This window comes from Micropterus salmoides, unplaced genomic scaffold, assembly GCF_014851395.1.
Source record: "Micropterus salmoides isolate LMB-PRFRI ecotype aquatic unplaced genomic scaffold, ASM1485139v1 Ms_hic_scaffold_19, whole genome shotgun sequence".
Taxonomy (NCBI): domain Eukaryota; kingdom Metazoa; phylum Chordata; class Actinopteri; order Centrarchiformes; family Centrarchidae; genus Micropterus; species Micropterus salmoides.
The window spans coordinates 7464596-7484883 of NW_024041039.1; the positions used below are offsets into that span (position 1 = coordinate 7464596).

A 20288-nucleotide genomic window follows, 5' to 3' on the forward strand; every position below is an offset into this window, starting at 1 on the left:
TAAATGGACTTTTAGTTTGAAAAGCATTGCAGGTAAAGCTAACAAGACAGAACACGTCTTTTTTTTTTTTCTCCAGGTCGTGTTAAAAGTGGGATGTTTGTTTATGCTGAGAAGGGGAGCCGGTGGAGGTGCGGAGTCCAGTACAGGTGGCTAAACGACCGCACTTCTCAACAAGGTGGCACAAACGCAGCAACGTGCTACTTTCCCCGTCTTGTTATAATGGGGTGACATTTTCCAAGTATTTAGGTGGAATAGATTAGCTGAACACACAACGCTAATGTGAAGCAAAATGGCCAATTAGTTTATTAATGAAGGCAGTAGGTGAGAGGGGAAACCCTGAGCTTCAGCTGGCCTCTTTGAGTCTGGTTTAATGTGGTGGTTTTAATCAACATCATGGAGAAAGATCTGAAGAAATGAAGATCAGAATTGAATCTATTGTATCAGCATGTAAACTAATATCTTCTTTCTGACTTTTAAATTTCAGATTGACATGATGATGAGGTTGACCAGAGGTTCCCAGTTGATCCTCTGCTGTTCAAGGAAGAGAGTTTGTCCTCTGAAATAGCAAACTTAGTTACTGTGTTGGTAATTAACTGCCCTTTAAATGCGAAAGCTTCAGATTGTTGTATCATACCCCATTTCATGTGACTGCACATTTCTGTAACGTAACAGAAATGTGGCTGTTTGTGTTTAGTGTTGTATAAGTTTAAGGCTGCATTGGGTTCACATGGGTCCAGTCTTTTTATTTTATACATGTAAGACAAATAACATTAATAACCTCGATGTTTTGTACTTTTCCACTGAAACAACTGGGAGTGGGTCCTCTTGGACTGGGAACTAAACTGAAACCTACTGCGTTCAAAGCCTCCAAATGACATCGTATAAACCTGCTTTGCCTGAGTTCAACCACTGGGTGGCAGCATTGGTCTTTCATGAACAACATGATAGGGGTTCAGTGGACTGTTGAGCTATTTCCCTTGGTCCATGTAATGACTTATTGCATCATAAAAACAGAAAGATGATAGAGCAAAATATATGTAACTTTTCTACAACATCTTTTTCTGATTGCAAGTTTTCCCCCCATACTTCAAGCTGCAGGCCTCGAACATTGGAAATGTTGAGTTAAGCATTCTTGCATTGTCACTCTTTAAGCTCACTGGTGACATTTGTGTGAAGTACTGAAGGATTATCACATGTTTTCTACACCATGAACTGAGACACATTTCTAAACACCAGTATTATAAATAGAACTTAATACAGCATTTCATGATGGAGCAATAGTGTAAAGATCACAAAGTAACACTCAGTCTATCACTATATATTTGGTATATACTGTTTAATATTATTTAGATTTAGGAGATAGGTGAAATGGTCAAAGCGCAAACATACCATAATTACACTTTTTATCATTTTTATCATTAAGGCCTGCATATGCAAGAATCATATTAATCATCAGTGAATGGCATCTTGTTTAGACAGAGGCCACCAGAGAGCAGCACTTATATTAAATTGAGCCAACTGTCCTCAGAGATGTCTCTCCCTTTTTGTCCCTCTTTTCTTTTGGCCCCAGAAAATAACATTGTGGATATTTGAAACTGATGATAAACTAGTAGAATATCTTTAAATAGTATTGTGATACAGCTGAGTGACTGAAAAATTTTTGACATTTTTTTTGGACAAATTGTTAAAAGACACAATCAGCAGAAATCTCATATTTTATTATCACTTGGACAACAAACTGATGTGTTTTAACTATCATACTGTTTTATTTGTTTTCATATATGTACCCAGGACTCCCGGGTTACATGTAAGCCAGTATCGATACTGCGTGGATTATCCTGGTGATATGAAGTGAATTTAATTACATTATTATAATTTATAGCTACATTTCTTTTGTACAGTGTACAAAGACACACTACAAACTACAAAATGTAACATGTCACTAATTGCCAGGATTCAACTCAACTCATCTAAATGCCAGTGTTCTCAGTCATGGTTACATTAAGCTGTGCAAGGATACTTATTGGGTAAAAAAGAAGTGTGGCTGTCTCCCATAATCTTAATACTGTCTTTATTAGAAAACATGCAACTGTTTGAATAAATTAATAGAACAAGTTAATTAAAAGCTGTTTTTATTTGTCTAGAAATATAGTTGCAGTATGTTGCACTGTGGAACACCTTCAATAAAGAGGAATGTGTCTAATTAAATCCCCAACTCTCTTTTAGTTTACTTAATTGGCCAATGTGTAACATGCTAAAACTACCCCCCCCCCTCCTCATATGATTAATATATAATCTGAAGGCATTGTGATTCCCAGTGTGAACCACATAGGACAAGTGCAAACTCTCGTCACTGTAATGTTGCAACTCGTCACACGTGCACTTAAAGCCCCTTACATATCTCAGGAATATTAGACTACAATATAGGAATTTCACTATAAAGCTATAAAAAAAAAAAGACTAACGCTGCACAGTTTCTTAGTTGAAGATCAGTTTGGTCGGACTCTCAGTAACTTTCCCCCGGAGCCTTGGGGGAAGATCAACAGCAGGTACGGAACAACGGTAGACTGCTCTGCTTTGTTTTTGTTAATGCAGAGCGATGTGGCCATCTATTAACCAGCAGCGATCAGGGTCAGTGCGTAAAGGCCCACAGGGTTTCATCATTAAACTCAACAGCGTTTTCAACCGACTCGGTCAGCCCTGAAGTTCCTGCTGCCGCACTGTGTGTAAAAAGACGGATTAAATATCAAATCATGCAATAAAGAGTTACATGACTGAGTTCTGAAGCAGGTTTCCCACAAAGACCATAGGCCTATATCGTTATTAAGTACATGTGAGTTGTTTTTCATGATTTCCTATGATATCTTCAAACACTGTGATCTTGTCACATTCTCAGTCGCTCATATTGTCACTGCAAAATATGTAGCTATAACGTGACATTATGATAAAACGTTATTATTTTAAACAGAAAAGTTAGGAGATTAAATGAAAAGATCTGTAACCTGAGGCAAAATAACTCCAGTTATCAATTTTGGCAATCATAATCGACATAAACAGGCATATTTAATAACAGGACTGAAATGATTCACGTCATATTCAACAGTGGCTCCAGTGAGTCTTGCAACAGAGGAAATATATTTCCAAGGACACAGTAAATAAATGCAGATTGTAATCTGACCACACAATCCGTAGGCTACAATGATTAGTTAAAATTACACCGGGGAAGAAAAATAGGGGGCTTTTAGGACACCGACCCATTCACAGAACCTAGTGCCTTCTTTAGGAGCCTTTAGCTCTAAACACCTAATCAACAACTTGTTTTACCTCATAATTTCCATCGGTAATGATTTTCTAATGCAACCTCTACGCAAACGAGCGAATTAAGGGGATAATTATTAACTTGGTTAGTGCGCGATGGAAGCCGGGCGCCGAGGGACAGAGCAGCCGTCGAGCTCCACTGAGAATTACAGGCTGCCTCTTAACTGCCGTTTTCTCCTGCAGGACTTCATGCTGCTAAATTGTTCTCATAGAGGACAAGCTGAGCGCCATTTTCTGAAAAGTGAAAAGAGCTAGTTATTCTCGTAACAGAGGGGTGAGGTGCCTTATTTAGTCCAAGATGTTCTAGCTTGTTTAAACCATGAAACTCTAAAAGTAGGGTAATATCACCCACTATCAATATTTTTATTTAACTGATGCATTTGGAAAGCCTAAAGGGAAGTTTATTGTGTGTGTCCTTGATACACCTTATTGCAGAGGTAGCCTATAACTATCATATCATAATTTGAATGAATGCAGGCTATCAATTAGCCAAAATTAAATTAATTAATATTACTCAAATACAGTATTATTATTATTATTATTACACGACATTTTATTATTATATCAAAAATATATGTATTTATGTTACTTTATATAGGCTACATTTCATTTATTAGGCAGACTATAGTGAGAACACAGAACAACAGAAAAATCTGCTTTTCGTTACTGTCTTTATTTCTAAACACAGAGCGTTAAGTTCAACATAAAGCACCCATGCTAAGAAATTACATTATAAATTCAGCGTTGAAATATAAATAAATGCTAACAATTATGCTTTCTGGGAGGAGAAACTGTTTGTGGGTGAAAGAACATAACAATAATATTTCCGTTTATCTGAACGTAAATGTTATTCCACGGAAAGAAGGAATTGCTAAATATCGTTGCATGTTTTCCACCATCATCAGTGAATATTACAAATTGCTAATTATTATTTATTTACTAAAGTAAGTCAAGAACAACCGATCAGTCACGATTTCCCCCCATTATTATTATTATTATTACTACAACAGGATAATCAAACTATATTTTACAGTGTATTTCAACGTTTATTTTACATAGGTGTAGCTAAAGGCAATGTTCAGAACAAATGTGCTTTCAGAATACAGAAAAGAGAATGAATGAATCCTGGATGATTGAACCCGCAATGAAACAAGTTTTTCACCCCCACTGGTGGATTGTTTCCCTTCAGAAAAAACAGATATTAAGGATGAAAGGGACACACAATGACCCATTAATTGGAGTACACATGTTCTCTCAGTGTGCCTCTGTAACTAAGCTCCCCTGTGTCGTGTGATCCATGAAGCAGGTACTTGAGGAGACCTATTGGCAGGTGCTCTGGTCCAATCAGCTCTCTCTCTGCGCAGCGTCAAGCCACGTTGAAGGTTGGAGGCGCTCTACTTGGTGCGCACTTGTGCACAGAACCCCTCTGAGCGCGCACGGACTCCATGGATCAGGGTAATTTGCAGCACTGTTGACTTTTGTAGAAGCATCTCCACTGCACAAGCTTGTGTAGGCAAAACACCCCAAACAGCCCTCCACCTTTGGTCATGACGCATCTCTGAGAGGGAGGTTATCTTCTCCAGAAAGAGGAAGGAAAGAGACGGATCACTTTCTTTTGGTACTGGTTTCTATTTCTGTCAAGAGATGATGTTTTCGTCTGCAGGCAAGCGCTGCTTCACCATAGAGTCCCTAGTTGCCAAAGAGAGCCCTCTAACAGCTGAGGATCCCATCCGTCCGACGGCTTTAAGTTACTCCAACCCGACGACAGATGCCTTAATGAACAGTTACCCGGCTCCGGCGGCCAGATCCCTCTATCAGAGCCCGGACCTGATGTTCCCAGAGACGGTTAACCACCCCTCCCTCACCGTGGCTCCTCACCAGCTCGGAGCCTCCCACCTACAGCATCCGCACTTCTTCGGGCCGCAACACCGTGACCCGCTCAACTTCTACCCCTGGGTCCTACGGAACAGGTTTTTCGGACACAGATTTCAAGGTAAATGAAATGGCCGTGACGCCAAAATACGGCCATTAAAATCTGATGGAACTGATTTTTATTTCACTTAAAACATCGCTCCAACCTATTTTAATGCCTGCAGTTATGTGCCTGAATGATCAGCCTACAAATTAAACAGTAGTCTATTCTGGACATTTAGTGCATGGCTTTACTAAATGACAAAAAACGCATGGTTTGTATTTAATAGAGGCCATAAAATATTCAGTCTTTGCCTTTGAGAGTTTTCCACAGTTGAATAAGATGGGTGATACTTGCACACGACTTTTGAACACGATATGACTGCTAGTATTGAAAACATTTCTTAACTGAACAATACAGCCAAAGATAGCATAAACGACAAGGCCAGAGAGTTTTTCAGCAGGCTGTCGGGCTGCTCTCATATTTCCACTCTCATTCGCCCTGCAGCTACTCTCAGAAAGCCACAGCCAGAGGAAGATAAGCACTGTTTCCCCCCGATACAAGACAACACGCCCTAGGTTAGGCGAGTGTTTTTCCTTTCATTCTGAAAATATGGCACAAAAAACATGCTGTAGAGACAAAAATGATACAAATCCAGGATAGTAATTTCAGTATAATGAGATTAGAAAGCCAAATCAGAAGAAAATCCAGCTCAGGTATTAGCAGCAAAGGATTTAAACACAGCCTGCAGTGATTATTTACAAGACAAACCTCAGCGCAAGTGTGCACGGACTATGGCACTTTAATACTCTATGAGAGAAATTACACTTTTATTTTCATATAGCCGAGCTTTTGTTGCATTTCTTAACGCCTGGACAGATTAGACATATTTTACAATAAAGACAGAATTATGCAGATGCATAACACCCCCCATCATTTATTACAATACACTATTATTTTGATTTCTATGTAATAGAATATAGGCTAATTTAGTAGTACATATCCCAAACTTATATGCGAAACAAGAGGACAAACACGAAGAAAAAATTAGAATATAATAAAAATATTTTAAAAAACGTTTTTAAAAAAGTTTGTTATATTACAAAACAGGGAGATTTGTTTTGTTGTTTTTTTAACCACAAAATACAAATGTCATCTTTACAAAATATTTTCAGTTTTACACCTTCCTGACAAAATATTGGGACGTGTATCAGGGTGACATCTTATTAAGTTGTCAGTTAATTAACTACTAGCATATTCACTGTAAAAAATAAAAAAATAAAATAAAAAAAACTGCTTTCTCTTAATTGTTATATTTTCCCTTAAATTCGACTTGTGCATTATAACTGTTTATCCGAATCTATGTATATGGTATATTAAAGGCAATTGGTCATATAAGTACGTTATCTGTGCAATTCCTCCAAAACTAAAACAGTGTTGTGCACGGAGGTCATTGATGTTTGGTTATTATTCGGCCTGCTATATTTGATTAAAGTCTATTTAATTAGTTTTAAAGTAATCGGTCAGCTGACACCCACTAATACTATTTTAATTCAGGCTTGTGCACCGTTTTTGTTACAAAGAAACTATTTGCAAAGGTTCCCTGTCTCCATAGGAATATGTTGAAATGTGTTTAGGCCTTATGTGCGTTAAAGAACCATATGCCTATTAAAATACATTTTGCAGTGTGCCTACTACAAAAAGAAATAACTTTTGATAGAAACAGGCTGGTCGCTATTAAAACGGCGGGTAGGACTTTTGTTCAGGTAGGAATTTAACACAAAACTATTTAGACTAACATTTATCTACCAGTACTAAATAGCCTAATACATTTCTGGTAAATGGTCTTATTATGTTATTATTATTATATTAACTAGGACTAATAACATTAATAGACCTAATAGTATTAATAAAATGTTTATAAATTGTTTTGCTTGACTTTTGCTTCACATTGCCATGATAATGATAACCATCACCTGGTCACACTTTGCAGTGTTGTAGGCCCATTGACACTGTTTACACTGTTATTGATTAGGCAGCGTATAGTAATCCACAGGTTCAACACACCTGCTAATTATAACAAAAATACCTTTGCCAGCCCAAACTGACGGCCCTGTCGTTTCTTTAAATCCGGTGCCAGGTAACGATGTGTCCCAGGACAGCCTGCTCCTCCACGGTCCTTTTGCCAGGAAACCCAAACGCATCCGGACCGCTTTCTCGCCCTCCCAGCTCCTGCGTCTGGAAAGAGCCTTTGAGAAGAACCACTACGTCGTAGGAGCCGAGAGGAAACAGCTGGCAAACAGCTTGAGTTTATCTGAGACACAGGTGATCTAATGGTTATGCTCTCTAGTGTATGTCTAGTTCTCACTTATGAAATGTTAAATTTTAATGTTAATGAAAAAAATAAGCACTAAAACTGTCTCACTGTCGACCGTTTCTACTTTAATTATACTTAGTTTACTGATATCGCGATAACTCAAACAAAAACGTAATTATTTGTATCCGGCAACCAAAACGGTGGGAATATTTGCAGAATCAGTAACTTGCCTAAACGTTCTGCCTTTTCTTCAGGATAAGACATTGATTAATGCATCTGGTTGAATAAAAATGGTGGCGGGGTGTGTTAAATAGGGGATCCACTTTTTTAGAAAGCCCATATTTAGCTTAATAAGGCCGCACTGTACACAAACCCTTCAATTATTCCTGATTCCTATTATTATTCCTATTATTCGGATACTAATAAATACTAATACTACTAATAACAATAATAATAATCTTCCATTTAAAGCAAAAAAAATAAATATATATATAGATTTTTTATTTTACTGTAGGTTTTGAACTGTTATAAATTGTTATTACCTGTAAGGTCTGTTTATTTATTGTATTTTGCTACTATAGTTTGAAATATAGGTTAGTTGTTATTTATAAATAAGAAATCATTATGATGCAAAAAAATTTAATTTAAATTTAAATAAAAATGAAGAAAAGAATTTATAAATTAACAGAGGTAAATCATTTTGGCTATGATGAAACTTTTTATAATATCATATAACATTTATTAGACCTGCAGTTTGCAACATAGTTCTGAGAACTGCTGCTAATACATGCAGGCAAAAGACAGGCTGTTTCTAATTCCCTTATTCCAATTGGAATAAATCCCTTCCCCCAGCTCAGTCAGCTGAAGCATCTCTTAAAGGTGTTCAATTGATGCATGACATCGGATAAAGGAGTAAATATTATTGATGGTTATGTTTAATGAGTCCACATTATCTGGTTATCAATTAGGCCTAATGGGCAATATAAAGAGGTTTCCTGAGTCTGCAATATGGATAAATGCTACCTGCAAGTTTAGATTTGGTGTCAGTCAATAGGAGGCTTGCAATTAAACAACAATTGAATTATGCAAATTATAATGACAGTCAACTGAATATTAATTAACTCACTTAAAATATATATGGTCTTGGGTTAAAGTATGTATTGTGATAACATAAAAGCAATGAGCAGCACGGAGGATAGTGACAGTAACTTGTGTCATGCAACTGAATGATAACATTTCATTAATCTGATGCAACTTTCTGTTTTCTGTTAGAGTGAGTACTTATAGACACCTGTAAAAACCTTTAGTGAAGTCAGTGTAGACTGATCAGCTCACTGTGGTTATACAATAGGTATTATAATGCAAAATCATCCTCAGCAGATAAAGGAACAGTCAAACTGTGAGACAAATCATAGATTAAAGTAAAATGCAATATTAAGCAACACCTTTTCTGTGGCTGGTAAATTACTTCACAAGTACAGCCATCATTTTAGTTCCGTCCTTATGAGCGGCCTCCACTTTAAAAAATTTAACAAATATACTACCGTCCAGCCCTGGGAACTAGTATCTTGTGGCTCTTCTGGGTTTCAATGAAAACTATTTTTACTATGTAGAATTAGCCTGAAGCCTAGTAAGATTCAAGTACTGAGAGGGGAGAAAACTATATGAGTTTGAGTGTTGCTATTATATAAAAACCTTGCATCCTGCCATGTCATTCTAGCAACGCCAGTCAGTCAGGAAGCTATTTAGCCTGTTGACCTTTCCCCTTCATTAATACCAAGCTCAGTTATGAGTGCAAAGAGAAGTTGTTCTTGTTTCTTAAACCAGAATCCTTTTAACTTAGAACTCTGAGAGCATTTTGTAGAAGGGGATGCTGGGGTCATGCAGTGGGAGAAAATCCAAAAATATAAGCCAGTACGGGCATCAGTTAGGGAGACAAAATTGTTTTTTTAATTGATGGATTGAGATAAAACATCAAGTCGCTTAATTAACTTGAGTTTTAATGTAATGGTAGAAAGTGAAAATAACCACTGAAGCCTACACTGGCTTCCAGGGAGCAAATGTATAGATTTTTTTTATTTTTAAACATAATAGAAACTGTGGCATGGAAGTCAATAATTAAAATGTTATTTTGACTAAGTGCCCGCCATACCACCAAGCTGAAATTTCAACTTGTCATAGTAGGAATAAACAGCTGATTAATTGATTAATCAAATGGTGATAATTAATCATATGTCAAGCAAAAATGCCAAATATATTTTCTTGTTCCAGTTTTTCTAATGTGACAATTTGCTGCTTTTCTCCAATTTATAACACTGTAAACTGAATTTATTTGGGTTTTTGGACAGCCATTTGAAGAGGTCACCTAGGATTTGAGGATATTGTGAATCTTTTGCAATTTTATAGACCAGGCAATTCATCAATGAATTGAGAAAATACTCATCAGATTAACAGATAATGAAAATAACTGTTAATTGCAGCCTTGATCAAAGGTAATATTGAAAACATAAACAATGGCTCCAAGTTGTGCAAGTATGCAAAACTCCAGGGCCCTAAAACACATTTACGAAACGCATGTTTGATAGGTCAAAATGTTTACCTTGACAAAGGTTTGTTGTATATTGTTAAATCTGTGAAATCACCTCCTGAGTCTCTCTGAAATCACACAGTAAAGTAATACAGTCTGTTTAACAATGTGCATCATCATCTTTTAAGCTGTTTATTCTCCTATCCAGGTAAAGGTGTGGTTTCAGAACAGGCGGACCAAGTACAAGCGACAGAAGCTGGAGGAGGAGGGACCAGACAACCAGCAGAAGAAGAAGGGAAATCACCACATCAACAGATGGCGCATTGCCACCAAGCAGGCCAGCTCTGAGGACATAGACGTGACCTCAGAGGACTAAAACCGTCATCCAAACTTCCGACAATGCTGCCCCAAACCCTGCGTCCCCTTCTGACGCATCAGAGGACCAACACTATTTATTATGTAAAATTATTACGTATAATTAGACACATTAGAGGAAGACAAAAGGACTAAATATGTGATCACCACACATCTTGTCATCGAGGTGCTATACTCAATGACCATTATTTAATGATCTTTGGTGTGTGACAACCAAAGATGAAGAGAAACAACATCAACCTCTATCATAGTGTTTGTTTTTTTATTTTAAATTGTACATAGGCCGCTTATAAAGGGTTGCTTTTGAAAGAAGCTATTTGTTTCATTAAAGCTGTTTTTACCACCTGCTTAGATCATTAACACCTCATTGCTCACCCCACCCACTCCACCACCTGTGTACCATGTTAATTTAAATTTCTCCTCAATGACAAGAACATGTTGTCGCACACTTTTAATCCACCCAGTAAGCCGGTGAACAGGCTGGTGACTGGCCAAAAGAACAAAGCAGGAAATTAACCATGTGTCAAAGAAGATCCACTTTTGTCACTCGCTGCATGATTTTATTTTTCCTGGCGACTTGAGAGCCATACCAGTGCTCCGTTACGCTTCCCAATGAAGATTCTACAGAGAGACGATTCATGGCCAGCTGTGCATGACTCTGGGACAGCTGAGAAGATGCAGAGACCTCTGGTGTTAGGGGCGAGTTGTGCCACATAAAAAAGCAAGTTCACAGCTTTGTGCTTCTTCTGCCATGCAACATTTCTGGGTGAGGGGTGATGGATGACATCTCCATTTGTTGAATGTCTGCAGATTACATTAAGCGCTGCGTGTAGCATAAAACATATATGAGAACATACTTTTGAAGAAGAATGTGTAATTACAAAAAGATGTTTTAGAAATAAAAACAAAAAGCTATTTCTCTGATGAGAAATGTAATGTTGTTGTGTAGTTCAGGTGCTCACTTCATCATCTTGTCAACCAGGCTGGAGAGTCTGTAGGTTTTCCTTTATACCAGTTATTACAGCACTCCTCTACAGCTGAAGGTGCATATGCAAATCATTGTAAAACATGCTGCTGCAGTGTTAACCAAAGTGGATTTTCAATTTTCATTTGTTTTATGCTTTAAAACAGAGAAAAGTAGAGAATTAGGAAACATTTTCATTGCATAAATATGATTCATGACAGGTCAAAAACCCCTTCACAGGGTTTTCTTATGTTGGGAACCACTGATGGATACTGAGGTGTCAGGAATGTTGCAGCACAGGTGTCAGGTGTGTTACCTATCGGTCGGTATTTTCTCTGAATTCCAGCAGACAGGGGGCCTGCAATAATTGTGTGGAACCTCTAGGAAAAAAAAGAGGGAAAGTAGTTACTATTGTGCGGCAGCCCTTTCACCACACTGCTTCAGTAATCACCTTTCAAAAGAAACGGAAGGAATCTCCTCCTAATGCCCCCGAGGGCTTTAGAGATGAGCCCTGACGTCTGACCCTGATGTCTTGTTTTGTAAGCTAAGAAACAGAGAGCCAGCGAGGAACAGGGGGGAGGTGGGAAAGTAAAATACACTGCAGTAGTATCACCTTTTTACAAAGGTGCACAACAAGTCAGCCATCTGTAGTTGCAAAAGGGGCCACATGCCTTGTTTTGAGTTTCCAGGATATCCTATACTCACTGCAGGTGCAAATTCATGTTAAAAGAGATTCAGCATTCCTTATTGTCCAAATAAACACTATCAAAGGAGTATTTAACCATTACAATAGCTCACTGACACTCAAAGCACTATAACCGCCTGGGTTTAGTACCCATCACATCTTGGTCAGGTAAAAGGTCAGTTCAATTAAATGGAACTGCACCTCTCAGTTGTCTGTTAGGAAAACAATTAAGGAGAAAATCATGCCCATCTCCCTAAACGCTGAGTCTTCTGTCACCTGAGTCAGCAGAGAGGAGAGTTCAGAATGAAAAACAAAAGTCTCTCCAGAGGAGTAGAGTGCTGCGAGATCCGGGAAAGAGCTGCCAGATCCCTGCTGCTGATGCAGCAGCAAAGGTGTTAGAAAAGTGAACTGAAACACAACAACTGGTTTAATCATTATTGTTCGATTACTAGTTTTCTGTGGGATGACTGAAGCCCCCTATTTTCTCAACTAACATCACAAATTACATGTGTTTTATTGTTGGTTATAAAATTGATGATGAGTGATAAATTATGCAGTGTAGTCACAGTTGTCACATTGCATTCAGTTAAGCAGCAGTATGCACACTGAATAACAAATCACAACTGAATAATTTTCAAAATGACTGACACAACAGTGAAATGAAATGATCTAATTTGAGATATTTGCATACAATTCTGACACTAGCAATTCAACTACAGTGCGCTACAGATCAGATATAGATATTAGTTATATATGAATGTCTGAGTGTCTGTCTGAGACATGTTCAAAAGACAAAATTAACAAACAAAATATCCATAAATAAATTATATAAAATATATATGCAAAAAACATGTTTGCTAAATTGGTATTTGTTGGTATTAAAACTGAACTCACTGAATTGTTTTTGAAGTTATAAGCTAAATTGTTAAAATATAGTCCTAGGAAATGGCAGGTAACATTTAGTTAAAACTCTTAGCCTTACACAGCGAAATCTGTCAGGCAGAACTAAATGTGAGGAATGTGCTAATATCTTACTGCATCAAGAGAGACATCCTCTCCCTAGAAAAAGGAATGATGCAGCGTCATCAGCCCTTTTAAAACAAGCACACCTTTTCCTCATGAGATACCTCACGCATGTTATCAGAACACCTGGGTTACCTCTATAAGTTCTCTTTCAAACATTTGCTCGGTATCTCACTATAGGATATACCCATATTGCCAGACAAGCTTATCTTGAAGACCAACAGCCAACCATTAGGCTGACAAATTACAACCCTCACAGGAGCCCCCACTTGTATGCACCAAAGGGAGCACAGTAACATTCAACACATGGAACCTTGCAAAGGTATGAGGTGAAGACCAACTCACTGCCATGCAAATATCTTGGAGAGACACGCCTCTAAATAGGGCCCAGGATGTTGCCATCCCCGAGTAGAGTCAGTGTGTAGACCAACTGCTAAAGAACTGCTTGCTGCTAAATAAATAGCCCAAACTAGCCAAATGAGAAACCCGCTGTTTTGTGATAGGCTTACCAGGAGCCTAATCACCTGTGTTTTTGTCCACATAGATGCGCAACACAATGTATACAACTGCTCCTGTTCCAAGGGGAAGAAAGGGTCACTAGGTCAAGGGAGAGACACACCGACTTAGGGTTCTTCGGTATAAAAGGCCACACACAACTCCTGTGGCAAACTGAAGATAGTCAGGGTGCACTGAAAATGCATTAACATTGCTGACTCCCTTAGCAGATACCAGAGCCATCATAAGTGACAGCACTTAGATATTCTTGATTCAAAGGCTCAAAGGGTGAGTGAGACAACATATCAGAACAGTTGACAAATCCCACGACGGGACAAGTTGACCAGTCGCAGATGGTGAGTACTCATAAAACAGGCTGACAAGGGGATGTTGTCCCACAGCCTTACCATCAAAACCTAGACAGCACACTGCAGTAGCAACAATGCAAAACTTAACTGTATAAAAGGCTTTGCCCTGATCCACCAAGTCTTGCAGAAAGCTGAGAATTATGGGCACAGAGCACTGGAAAGACATCCCACACATCACATAACCTGAAACACCAGTCCTCAAACACATCCCATTTGGTATCATATAGTGACCTGGTAGAAGACGCTCTAGCATTCTAGCATGAATGGTTGTAATGAAATTCTCTTGAAGTCCAACCTCATCCAGGTGTATCCTCTCACGGCCAAGCCCAGAGCACTGAGGATGAAATATCTCCCCTTGCATCCAGGTCTCTGCGGAAAAGGGTTGTTTGTGAAGGACCTGGATGATGGCAGCCAACCATTGCTTCCCCTTAGCCAATGAGGGGCTATCAGGGTGAGTGATAAACCATCTCTCACATGCTCTGGCCAGTGTGAGCGGGATCACGGCCAGAGGAAATGCATAGAGCATAACCTGTGGCCACCTGTGTGCTAGCATATCTAGCCCCAGCGGCACCATTGTGGTCTCTCAGGGAATGGAACATGGGGTACTAAGTACTCGAGGTGTCCAGATCCAGCGAGCCCAAATGTGACTGGTCACCTCTGAATGGAGATTACGTTCCCTATAAAGAGGATTTCAGGACATGGTGGGTTTCCGTGACAGGAGTTGCACACTGCTCCACAAAATCAGCCTGTGAGCCGGTGTGTGAAAACGAGGGGATTGCAGTGCACCTTGTCTGTTGATGTAAACCACCACAAATCAAATTGTCTGAGCTTACAAGCACATGACGACCACTTCAGTGTCCCAGAACCCAGAATACTGCTAGGAGTTTATGTAGGAGAAATGAAGGCGAGGAGCCCCATAAGAACACCCCGTTCACAATCCTGCCCTCTTGGGTGGCACCCCACCCCTGCGGTGATGCATCTGTCCTGACCACTTCGTTGGTCATGACGGGTCCCATTGGAATCCCCTGTGTCAAAAATCCAGGGAGTTTCCACAGATGAAGATCTTTATATAGCTAGTCACTATAACGTGAAAGCAGGCTTAACTAATGCTCGTGAGGTGGATAGCTGGGCTAAGGTGCTTGGTGTAACTGTTTGGCAAGACCTGGATTTCTATGCAGAAGAAATCGGCAAGAAAAAACAATTAGCGCCCAGTGATTGAGTGGTTTGCTCAATCTGTGGACAGTTAAGCCAATGTTCCCATTAGTAGTCATGTAGAGAGATTCAGCTTTCTGATTGAAAAGTGAGAAAAGGTGTTTGAATGAGATGATAATGCTGCATCTTCCTTTTTGTAGGAGGAGGATGTCCCTCCTGTTGATGCACAACAGGCTGGTGTAGTGGTAGTGGACTTCTGAGGACTTCGCAGAGGCGCATACCCATGTGATATACATAGGTTCTCAATCAAACATTTGCTAAGTAATAAATAAAGCATCAGATGCATTTCTTTGAAATACAAAATGTTTAATGAATTGGATTTTGTATTTATTTGTCTCACCCTGTTTGTGTGCCACAACTTCCACCCAGCATCCTCCACTGATGCATGTGGCTTCTTGTCCAATTACGCTGCATCGCAGTCTATCGTGTTGCGTTCCCTCGGCAACAGTGCAAACATACTAATCCCACAGATCATGACAAAATATAACTAGATAGATACTTGAAAACAGAAAGTTTATATAAACCCAGTGCAAATACATTCACAAAGATAGAGCAGCATTTTAACATTATGGCTTTCAGAATATTTTAGGTTAAGACTTAAAAGAATCCTTACTGTGATTATTATTTTTGTATGTGTACAGTACTCACTTTTCACTTTTGTTTGATTACAAAAAAATTAATTAGTTAATCTAAAAAGATGAGTGCTTTCACCTTGGATCAAACCAAAATGCAGTTATTTTACTATATGAGAGGGACTCAACATCCACATCCCAGTTAGAGGGAGTCAAAACAAATATTGACATTTAAAATCATTTATTAATAATAATGTTTTCAATACCTGCTGTTGCAACAACAACAACAAAAAACAGTATCATTAGATGATTCCAAAGGAGATACTGATCTGTTTTGATTTCAGTCGAGTTTAAAAGGAATTTTTTGGATTTAAGGGCACTATACAAAATTGCATTTCAAATGGGGACTAAATTAAGTTTATAAAAATAAAGTAATGGTTTTCTAAATTATCTTCTGTCACCTCATATCTCGCTAAAACTATTACAAAACAGCCCTTTCCATTTGGCAAGAACTTCCACATCCATTAAATAAATGGTTGGGATGGGATTAGAATCGTTGGCATGGGATTGCCCAGGTGTAATATTATAGTTTTACCCTTTCAGGCATCTAAAAAGTGTTTTGGTTAAACAATCTGAGAGGAGAAAATCATGCTTTGATTGAATCGCTCACAACTTATAGATGTGCAACCTATGACAATGGGTTGCAGGGAGATGTTGCTTGCTTTAAAGGGTAGCAAGAGAAGATTGGGAATACTTGCTTTAAAAAATACATTTTAGTAATTGTTCCTGATTTCATTCAGTCTTTACATATACAATCAAGACGTCAACTAAAATCATTTAGACATGTCAAGCTCCAAAAAAGGGAGCCAGTAAGAAAAGAAACCTGGTGTATATTTTCCTGTATCACACGTCATCATGTGTTGTTGCTTATTTAACGACTGTAGTCTTGACGTAAACAACACATATTCTCAATATCAACTGCCTTTCTCTGTAAACGTATGCTAACTGCTCACACAGCCAAATTTACCATAATTCATTCTCTGGCAGCTTCAGGGAGTTTGAACCATGATGAGCAGCGGGTCCTTCATGTGTCGGGCAGCAGAGATCACTCACAAGCCTTTATTGTATGTCACAATTTTACAATCTGTTGCCATGGCGATCTCAGGCTCTAGCTGATTCACACTGATCTGTGGGAATCAAAGCAGAACCAAAAGGTCACTAGTGAAAAATGGAAATACTTGGCACAAACTTGTTAGATATAATGTGTTGACATAGTATATGTGTATGCTGTAAATGCAATCTATATTTGTCTACATGAACAGTCTACAGCTACGTAAAGATTTAAAACAGTTTAATTTGTAACTAAATAATTCTTAAAAGCTTTAAATATTCTGTATTTACTGCTAATGTGCAAAAAGAGCCAATTTGGCAGATTAAAGTCTAATAAGAGGTTGGCGTCTCCTAATATTTGAACTAGAGACAGATGGCTGTTGGAGTTGGAGGCAGAATCCTAATCAGACATCTTGGTAGGTGTGAAATGGGGAAGTGGGACAAATTGAGTAGGCGGGGGGTCCTGGGGAACAGGGCATTCATGTTGCTTTTTTAGGGAGTTTTTTTTTTTTTTCATTCTTGCGAAAGTGCAAAAAGGACTTGTGAGAGAAAAACAGGCCCTTCGTGGAACGGGAGGCAGCTTTTCACAGGACTGTTGGCTGCACATATGTCTGAAGTTTTTTGCCATATGGCTGTCTGAGCTATTTCCAGTGGTAATTAAATCCTAAACATTTTAAAGCCAGAGCTGGTTGGCTTGTGTCAGTAAGTCATTTGGCAGAGAGAAGACAAAGAGAGAGATGGAGTGAAAAACAAAATCATGCCATAGCTATTTAATGAGTAGAATGACACATACTGAGGTAATAAGGCTAAAGCTAGATCTCAGCCTGCTAGCCTGGATGGCATCAGTGAATGAAGGTAATAGAGGCTCAGGGCAGATCATAACAGAGCAGGTCAAGTCTTAGTGGGCTACGCCTCATTAGGAGAGAGCCTCTGTAAAGCTTATTGGGGAACGTTAAAGAGGTCAAGAGACTATGGTCATCAACATCACTCATTGAAACCCATGGCAGACCTGAGCCTGAGGATGTAAAGAAGTAAAGAAACAAGGAGCTCTTGGTATCACTATCAATTTGGACGTTGAGTCAAGTATTGACCGAGTTAAATTATCACCACACTGTTCATCTGTGACATATTAACAGATATAAAACACCACTGGTTAAACCTAAGCCCAGTTAACAAAAGTTTGTACATTTACAATTGTCTGGCAGCTTTTTGATTTATTTGTAATGAATCAAAGAAGGAGTCAACAGGTAACATAAGGACTGACAGACAGTATGGCTGGAAAGAGTAAGAAAAAAACTGCCGTCTATAGAAACTTCAACAACAGGAAATCCCAAAAAAGCTTTGCCACAGTAGTACTACCATTTAGTTTGACTGACAGTTGATTACCGCAGCACAGAAACACCAAAGCAAAGATCTCTTAAGACCAAAAATAGAGACAAAATAAAAACAAAAGATTGTTGTAGATAAATTTGAAAAAAGGCCCTCCTAAACACCTTACTGAATGATGATATATTGTATGTAATAGGAAAGACACATTCCTTAGCAGAGAAGGTTTTGGGGATAACGTACCTGGGACATCTGTGGGAAGAGACTGATGGCGAGAGGCAGAGCCAGGCTGAAGGCAGCAAGGCACACCAGACTGTGGACGGGCAAGATGAGCATCCGCTGTCTCTGCAGGAGGGGGAGCCTGGTGGTGCATAGAGGAGACAGAAACACTAGTGTTGTAGTCAAGACCGCTCAAACCGAGACCAAGTCAAGACCAAGACCGAGGGAGGGCGAGACAGAGTCAAGACCAAGACCAGTTCCCCACATTACATGACACACAATAAAATGTGGAACGAGATCATAGGTACTTCACAAATTGATCTGAAAAGTCCACATTCCAACTAAAACACCCACGTACAAACACTAAGAGCTGAAATCAACTTAAGCATCTTTATTCAAACACTCCTTTTCCATGCTTACCATCGCGGGGAGGGGGGACAGTCGTTAACGGTAACAACACATTTTTAATTAGGGTTATTGGTTCCATTTGAAGCAATACATTTTACATCCAGTCAAAGTTAGGATGTTAACAAATAATTCAGAGTATGCAAAAGCAATTTATTGATATTCCCAAAGTTATGGTCTTGAAATAAAATCCCGAGTCCTCAATGTCAGAGACCGAGACAAGACTGAGTACAAATACTGTCGAGTCTGAGATGAAACCAAGACCATCAAAAAGTGGTTTTAAAACCAAGACCGGTCCCGAGTACTACAACACTAAGAAACACGGTAACTTTATTCACCTCGCATTGTACAGATAGATGTTGTGGTGGTGGCACTAGGGATGTATCTTTCACAAACTTACACTGTAAGTAAATACTAATACTTAAAAAAAGTCTAATATGAGAAATGTGAACTTAAGTTGTTAATAAACAATGTGATAGCATATCTGTACATTTGACATTTCTTGTTAATTATTGTCCAACATACAGTATATGCCAATACAGATATATCAGCTAAAATGAGCTTATCACAGATGTAATGACCCAGGTGAGCTCTAGACAGAAGAAACTCACACTTAACACAATTCAATATACAGTGGCTTGCACATACAGTCATCATGTGTCGATTCACTATTCAATCAGTACATGCATTCAGGAGATTCAAATTTTCTAGACCAGTCATCAAGGTAGACAAACATCTTCAAAAAGTAAAGCTTTCTGGAATTAAAGCAAACGTTTTAATAACTTAACTTTGTCCTATTTGCCAAAACCAATTTCAGGTATCAGGTATTTTGCAGATTATCAGACTTGATGTCACAGTAACATGACATACTGCATGTCAGACAAGCAGGTGTACACAACCTAATGTCTTCATCTGTCATCAACTCATGATCAGGATGACAGCACAAAGGTCCTTAATTATGAAGTGGATGAAAAGATCAAAGTTTTTATTAGAAATTAATTTGAAAACTTCTAATTAATTTGAAAGGCATTTCTTCTTAGCTCTAAGAACCAACCAAACTACTTGCATTGACAGCAAGGTTTGACAGTTGAATCCACTGTGAAGACTTTGGTAACTGTTCAAAACTATTAAAATCCATTCAATTCTTGTTTACAGTTTAATCTTTGCTTTTATTGTCATTTGTTTAGAATTGTACATTTGTTGTGTTAACTTAAATAACGCTTATGTGTGTAATCACTTACAAATGTACTGTAACCGTTTCAAAAATGTATTGCCATCCATTGAAAAAAACTGTATTTTCTCTATCTAAACAAAACAGATTTTTTTTTAAAGAATGCTTTAAAGATCCATCTCCAGAAATATATTTTCTCGTCTCAGCCCATATCTCTCCTCCCTCCGTAGGATAATCCCCTCTTCAGTGTGTGGGACAGCGAACTCAGCAGGAGCTTGAGAAAGAGCCG

The 20288-nt window shown here is 38.5% G+C and overlaps 2 protein-coding genes across 7 annotated transcripts in view; one reads left to right on the forward strand and one right to left on the reverse strand.

Annotated features, from left to right (window-relative positions):
* Positions 1-4009: 4009 nt before the first annotated feature.
* emx1 (empty spiracles homeobox 1) lies at positions 4010-10761 on the forward strand. The gene is made up of 3 exons (XM_038729673.1): positions 4010-5311; positions 7371-7555; positions 10283-10761. The coding sequence occupies exons 1-3, from the start codon at positions 4963-4965 to the stop codon at positions 10448-10450; spliced, it is 702 nt and encodes a 233-aa protein (XP_038585601.1). The 5' UTR covers positions 4010-4962; the 3' UTR covers positions 10451-10761.
* Positions 10762-10984: 223 nt separating this feature from the next.
* sfxn5a (sideroflexin 5a) overlaps positions 10985-20288 on the reverse strand; it is a 31204-nt gene continuing 21900 nt past the window's right edge. For 2 of the 6 annotated variants that reach the window (XM_038729671.1, XM_038729672.1), the window contains 2 exons: positions 18448-18565; positions 15482-16955 (listed from right to left, as the gene is read on the reverse strand). In XM_038729671.1, the coding sequence (XP_038585599.1) occupies positions 16878-16955; positions 18448-18565 (196 nt within the window). In that variant the 3' untranslated portion in view covers positions 15482-16877. Of the gene's footprint in view, positions 11273-11411; positions 11794-15481; positions 16956-18447; positions 18566-20288 lie in introns of those variants that run through there. The other 4 variants (XR_005445709.1, XR_005445707.1, XR_005445708.1 and 1 more) reach the window with 4 other exon arrangements.